The sequence below is a fragment of the Notothenia coriiceps genome, unplaced genomic scaffold, assembly GCF_000735185.1.
Source record: "Notothenia coriiceps isolate Sejong01 unplaced genomic scaffold, NC01 NC01_scaffold00000339, whole genome shotgun sequence".
NCBI classification, from domain to species: domain Eukaryota; kingdom Metazoa; phylum Chordata; class Actinopteri; order Perciformes; family Nototheniidae; genus Notothenia; species Notothenia coriiceps.
In genome coordinates this window covers 3,603,384-3,609,890 of record NW_011333040.1, presented here as the reverse complement: position 1 = coordinate 3,609,890, position 6,507 = coordinate 3,603,384, and the positions used below count along the sequence as shown (strand labels likewise).

Genomic DNA, 6,507 nt, shown 5'->3' with positions numbered 1-6,507 from the left:
TAGTTTTTATAGGTGTTGCTATATGTTTTGTGTAGCCTGGTTCTACAAGCAAGTCAGTGCATTCATGGGGTGGTATCAGAGAGTTACAAGGGTCTGTAAATGCAATGTAATTTTTACTTTTGAATACTTCAGTACAAAGGATGTATTGAATAATTTAAGTGATATATGTGTACACATATAAATCATTAGTCAAAACAGGGCTACATTTGATTTAATATGTGGTAAACTGAAGAGCCGTTTGGGAGCCGAAAGAGCCGGCTCTTCTTGGTGAGCCGAGCCAAATGATCCGGCTCACCAAGAAGAGCTGGAATTCCCATCACTACTTGCTGCAGGAGGCGGGAACACACCCACTGACACCTGCTTGTTGTCTGTGATTCCTTTAAAGACATATGAGAAATGTTGTGGCATAGCAAATTGATCCTAAATGACTCTAATCCCCATTCAGAATAGATACACCCTGAGCAACCTATGACATGATGTGTCAAACATAGAAATGTAAACAACAATACAATCATTCACATTTCTAAAAGCTCTCAAAATGTATTTCAGAACGTTGTTAGCTTAATCAATGTAATTGGAAACCAATGGTTATCAAGGCATGTTTGATATTTACAACTAAATACAGGCAATGAAACATCTAGTGGAAAATATTTCTCTACTGATCTTATATTAAAAAACGAAATGTGTCTCTTACAAATATTGGCGCTTAGTACAATGGGAGTCCCTCTGCTCCAGTGCTCCAGAAACTCATATTTAATGATATCCTCTAAATTCAGTAACTCTTGTAGTTTAAGCAGCCGTCCAAAGTTGGAGTCAGCATCTTCTGGGGGTATTAGTACTGCTTTTAGGAGAGCAAAGTCATGATAATCTGCGGGTTTTGTTAAATAATCTATGGCAGGGCCTGACATCCCCACGGCAAACTGGATAAGAGATGATAGTGTTGGCAAGGAAACGACAGAGTTCTTCTTTATATCTCTTCAGTATATAAATGATGATAATGCACTTTTTTTTATGTTTTAAGTGTTATCTAATATTGTCGTGAATCCACAAATGATCTGTGTAATGCTTCAATCTGCGCAGCTAATTATTCATCATCATTCATCATTTATTACCGTTTATTTGTATTTCCTGATGATGAACAAGAGTTTTTCTGGAATATGACCAGATGGCTACGATGTAAAATTGCCCCCTCGCAACAGGCAACCAATAACATCCATTGGCCTGAATTACTTCTAATTCAGAGTTCTACAGTATCTTCTTGACTTTGATATGTTTTGCCACATAACAAAAAACATAACAGTGAAAACTGGGCTCTGAGAAATGTTCCACTAGTGGCTACTTTCGGAAATACTTTTACTACTTTATAGTCTTCAGGCTAGCCAAGAAATTACATTTCCAAGGACTTTTGTGAAGGTTAATATTCCTTTACAATAGAGTGCAGCATCTACTGTCTCATTGTGACAGAACCACACTGTTGCATGGTGCCAGCTTTACTTCAGTAGTGCAGCATCCATTCTTCACTTTGTACTTTCCCTTGCCGTGCTATGTAGGTCAAGCAACAATTTGAAAAGTAGTTTTGAATAAAACAGATGTCTCATATAAAAGTAATTCCCTTTTCTCTCCTTTGAGAACACTACACACACAACAAAATATGAAAATGTAGATTTGGGAGGCCTTTGTTGTTTCCTTTGCTGTCAGATAACTAATATAATTTGCTTTCAAGGCTCGGTTGAAAAATGTAAAAATGTGATCATGTTCTTCGTTCCAGGCACGACTATTCCCCCTCTCCTGAATAGCACATCTAACAACCTCCATCTAAGCTTCAGCTCGGATATAAGTGTCTCAGCTGCTGGTTTTCACTTGGAATATACAGGTAGCATACTTGTTTTGTATACAGATGTATCTGCAGCATATGCTGTATTAACATACAAAGGAGTGAACGTTTTACAACCGTGTTTATTACACATTTCTTATCAGCTATTGGTCTGGAGTCATGTTCCGAGCCACAGACGCCAAACTATGGAATAAGGCAAGGAGACCGATTTATGGTGGGAGACGTCGTACAGTTTTTATGTGAACAAGGATACTCTCTTCAGGTAAAACATTTTTTGTTTGTTTTATGCACAGATTCCCGCTAGCTACTGAGGAACTGAAGGATAGTCATTATAGATACATAGAACACACACATGCACTACAGATTACTGTTGTTTAATGCATAACACACTGCCATGTTTGTGAAATTCATTAAGGGCTATTCACTCTTTTTATCTCACGGCTGCACAATGGTAAATGGTAAATCGGAAGAAAACCCCACTCTCGGATGGTTTACTCTACTTCCTACTAAACATACAACTCTAGTGCGGTCTGCACAACTCTTTAATAATGTATGCTTCTGGTGTGGTATGCCCAATTTCTTTGGAGGACTGTATACAACTCAAATGGAGCTTTACCTTTATCCCGCTTGAGATACAGCACTACTGTACTCATACTCATTATTGCTCTGTAGATAAACAGCACTTAATTTATGTTTACCATTAATTGATTGTGTTTGCTTTCACATTTCTAGGGCAATGCTCATATCACCTGCATGCCTGGACCTGTGAGAAGATGGAACTACCCTGTGCCACTATGTCTCGGTAGGTGTTTACACAATACATATGTGCACACACACACACACACACACACACACACACACACACACACACACACACACACACACACACACACACACACACACACACACACACACATACATGCAGCCTGGATATTCTGAGATACGTGCAGAACTTCCGTGCTGCAGTAATGATGCAAGCTGTCTCCGTTGCCTACCCTGACTCTTTGTAAAATAGGACGTTTGATCAATTTGCTGTTCTGTGATGAGCTGATTATTTAGTATTCTGTGCAGAATACGATTAAGCTTTTAAACTGATGCAAAGCTGAGGCAGAGTCTGCCATAAACATGCAGTGTGCCAAAGCATCAGCATGCACTGAGGCAAACTGGGGAAAACAAGCCCTGGACACATTTCTACTTGCACAATGGTAATTTATTCAAGAAGGGTATTTATTGAAGACTCAGAATATTAATGTGTTATTCAAAATGATGCAAACTATCAGGTTGAAGAATCTCATGTGTCCAGTCAGCAGCAGCATCCTAAAAAAGGGAGAGGCAGTCTGTGTGAGCTGGTCTGAGGTCAGCCTCCAGCCTTTGATGTGTTGCTTTCAACACTGAACCTCTGTTTCCCTTTTTCTCTGTGTGTGTGTGTGTGTGTGTGTGTGTGTGTGTGTGTGTGTGTGTGTGTGTGCCCCCAGCTCAGTGTGGTGGGTCTAGGAAAGAAGTAAGTGGAGTGATTTTAAGTCCTGGTTTCCCCGGCAACTACCCCAGTGGATTAGACTGCACATGGACAGTCAACTTACCTGTGGGCTTTGGTAAGAAACACTCTCAACTTTGAAGTTGAGGAAAAAGTGTGTGTTGTTCTCTTTCAGTTGTATATGTATCACCCTTCATGTAACAATAGTATTTATTGTTAATTGTATTTAATTACTCACTCAATAAATCATTATCGGTGGCCTTTATTCACGTCGTTGGTTGCTGCTGAAGCATCTACAAATGTTTTTATTGCCGGTTCCTCTGCCAGTCAGGCTTTGCTAATCGCTTCAAATGTCAACATTTCTCTCAGGAATCCACCTTGCGTTTCTAAACTTCTCCACCGAAGCGATCCACGATTACTTGGAGATCCGCAGTGGAACCCTGGAGATGGGCTCGGTGATCGACCGGTTCAGCGGCCCGGTCACCCCCAAGTCTCTGTTCAGCACCACCCACCAGACCAGCTTCTTCTTCCACAGCGACTACTCACAAAACAAGCCAGGGTTCCACATCACATATCAAGGTAAAGGTTGTCTCTACACGCTCTCGTCGGACATCTTGTGTGCACTCATCGAGAAAACAAGAGCCACTGTCTGATGGCTGCGCTTTGTTGAAAACAGCGATTGTTCCTCAAGTGGAAACTGTTGACTTATTTATTTACTTTATTTCCAAGGAGGTGTCTGAGAATAAAATGATTTCCTTTTTGCAGGCTACAATAAAACATTTCTTGACTTCTAAAGCACTTGCCAAAAAAAGGCAGGGTGTCGAAAACTCATTTTGAATGATTTTTTGGTGATGAGATGAGTTTTCTATTTAATCTATCTGACACTAAAAAGGTTTTTCAGCAGGCTTGTATTTTTATTATGACATATCTCCTAGATAGCCTCAATGTGTTACGGCTAATTCCATTTATGTGCAAATTCCAGTGACTCATGAATAATACCTTTTATCTCGTGACAGGGGCACTGCCAAGGTGTTTTAAAACAGGAAAAATAATCTGAATACTATTATTTCTTCTAACGTGTTTCTTTCTCACTCACTTGTCTTTCTTCAGTCATGCAAACACTTGACTCATCTTACTTTGTCTGTCAACATTCACTGGGACGAAAACAGTTATATGGCATACTGTCAGATTTAAATTGGGAGAATGTTGACAACATCAAAAGAACAAGTATGAGCTTGTTTGGTGCATGACACCCTTTTCAAAAAGTTAGTAATCTTAATTTGTGTCTAGAGATCTGCAGCTGTTATTTTCTGTGTCCTGCATGAGATATCTGCAGCTGGAAGAACAGGCGGAGGAATTACGAGTTAGTCTTTTAGGAATATTAGTTGTTCAGTGCTAGAACTGATGTCTTTGTTATTCCTTTCCCTGAACAAACTTGACCTTGTTTGTTTTTAGTTGTGCTAGTTTTCGGCCTAATCTTGGTTATTGTGTCTCCAGCCTACCAGCTTCAGAGTTGTCCAGACCCTCGGCCTTTTCGAAATGGCATCGTGATTGGCACAGATTTCAGCGTAGGGATGACGGTGTCGTTTGAATGTCTGCCCGGATACTCTCTGATCGGCGAGGCGTCGCTCACATGTTTACACGGAATCAGCAGGAACTGGAATCACCCACTGCCACGATGTGAAGGTAACACAGAACTAACTGTGTCAGAATGACTGTGTTTCGTTTGTTGACAGCGAGATGTAACATTGTGTTGTTGTGAAGGGAAAACAAATAGTGTTAATCATTTTCTAACTGTTAGTTTTGCCCTTATTGAATATATCAATTACACAGACAAACACATATAGTTAATGTTTGCTGGTTTACTATTCTTTCAGTACAGAAGAGTTTTTGAGGGACAATGAATTCCCTAACTTGTAAATTATTTTACTTAAGCTGTAACTGTTAAACCTATACATATTTTTTTTTATATTCATAACTGCAAACACTGTTCTCATTCATAACACTCCGTTCGATGTCTCACTATGGGATGCGCCTCAACGCGTATGCACCAGAAGCATCAATCTCATTACGCCAATCCTGATTGGCTGGTGATCTTGACGCCAACGTCAGGGAATCCACCAACCCTATAAGTAGCTTGCACCACGACGCAGGCGTCATTCAAACACCTCTTCTCGCTTCGGAGCACATCTCGAGAAAGATCAGTAGCTAGCTAGCTTAACGGTCCACAGACTGATTTACGAAGCTAACCTTCGGTCGACGGGCGCTCGCCAGCTACTTTTGCTTCGCACGGGAATTCTCTTTATTAACACTCCAGTTAATATCAGAATCTACCCTGCCGTTTTTTTCCAACGGATAACGGTAAGGTTTTGGATTTTTTTCCCACAAACGGTAACACGCCTGTTGCTCGTTTGTCCCTTCTACGCCGCACCAAGGCTAGCTAGGATGGACTCTTCCCTCCCTCACACCAGAGGAGACGGAGTGTCGGAGGCTCGGCTCTGCGGCTGCGGGCTAAAGATATCGAGTACTGACTCACACCAGGTCTGCTCGTCTTGCCTCGGGCTGCAACATGCCCAGGAGGCTATCGACACCCCCGGCGCGTGCGGGCATTGTTCCCGCTTTACCGCCAAAAGCCTCCGCCGACGGCTAGCACCGCAGGAGGAAGTTATCAGTCGGGTCCTGTAGGGAGGCGCAACCACTCTGGTACCACTCAGTCAACCCTCGGGGTCGAACTGTGTCGTGCCCCCGGGGGACACGGGCGCCGACCCGGCGGTGCTGGCACCAGGGTCGAACTGTGTCCCGCCCTGGGTCGTGCTGGCACCGCCCAGGGGGTGGTTAACAGGGACGGAGTCGGCCGGGCCGCTCAATGTTCCGTACTCTCCGAGAGCTGCCGTTNTAAATGTCTATGCTTAAGTTTTTACAGGTGTTGCTATCTGCTTTGTGTAGCCTGGTTCTACAAGCAAGTCAGTGCATTCATGGGGTGGTATCAGAGAGTAACTCTCTGATACCACCCCATGAATGCACTGACTTGCTTGTAGAACCAGGCTACACAAAGCAGATAGCAACACCTGTAAAAACTTAAGCATAGACATTTAAAAAAAGGGGCTACTGTATCGACATTTTAAAATTATATTTAAAGAAAAGGCCCTGACAAAACAGCAGGGCTCTATTTCAGTAACTATTAACTATAGAAAAAAAG

General features: G+C 42.1%; 1 protein-coding gene across 1 annotated transcript; it reads left to right on the top strand.

Moving 5' to 3' along the window:
* The first annotated feature begins 1,771 nt into the window (after window positions 1-1,771).
* Window positions 1,772-5,023, top strand: LOC104950141 (CUB and sushi domain-containing protein 3-like). Its single transcript, XM_010776630.1, has 6 exons — window positions 1,772-1,873; window positions 1,978-2,096; window positions 2,567-2,636; window positions 3,310-3,426; window positions 3,678-3,887; window positions 4,806-5,023. The coding sequence occupies exons 2-6, from the start codon at window positions 2,046-2,048 to the stop codon at window positions 5,021-5,023; spliced, it is 666 nt and encodes a 221-aa protein (XP_010774932.1). The 5' UTR covers window positions 1,772-1,873; window positions 1,978-2,045.
* Window positions 5,024-6,507: the final 1,484 nt, after the last annotated feature.

Excerpts from the sequence above, each read along its gene's own strand:
- LOC104950141 (XM_010776630.1), top strand. The coding sequence starts at position 2,046 with ATGGTGGGAGACGTCGTACAGTTTTTATGTGAACAAGGATACTCTCTT. Across the intron at positions 2,097-2,566 it reads AACAAGGATACTCTCTTCAG|GGCAATGCTCATATCACCTG; the intron begins GTAAAACATTTT and ends TCACATTTCTAG. Across the intron at positions 2,637-3,309 it reads CCCTGTGCCACTATGTCTCG|CTCAGTGTGGTGGGTCTAGG; the intron begins GTAGGTGTTTAC and ends GTGTGCCCCCAG.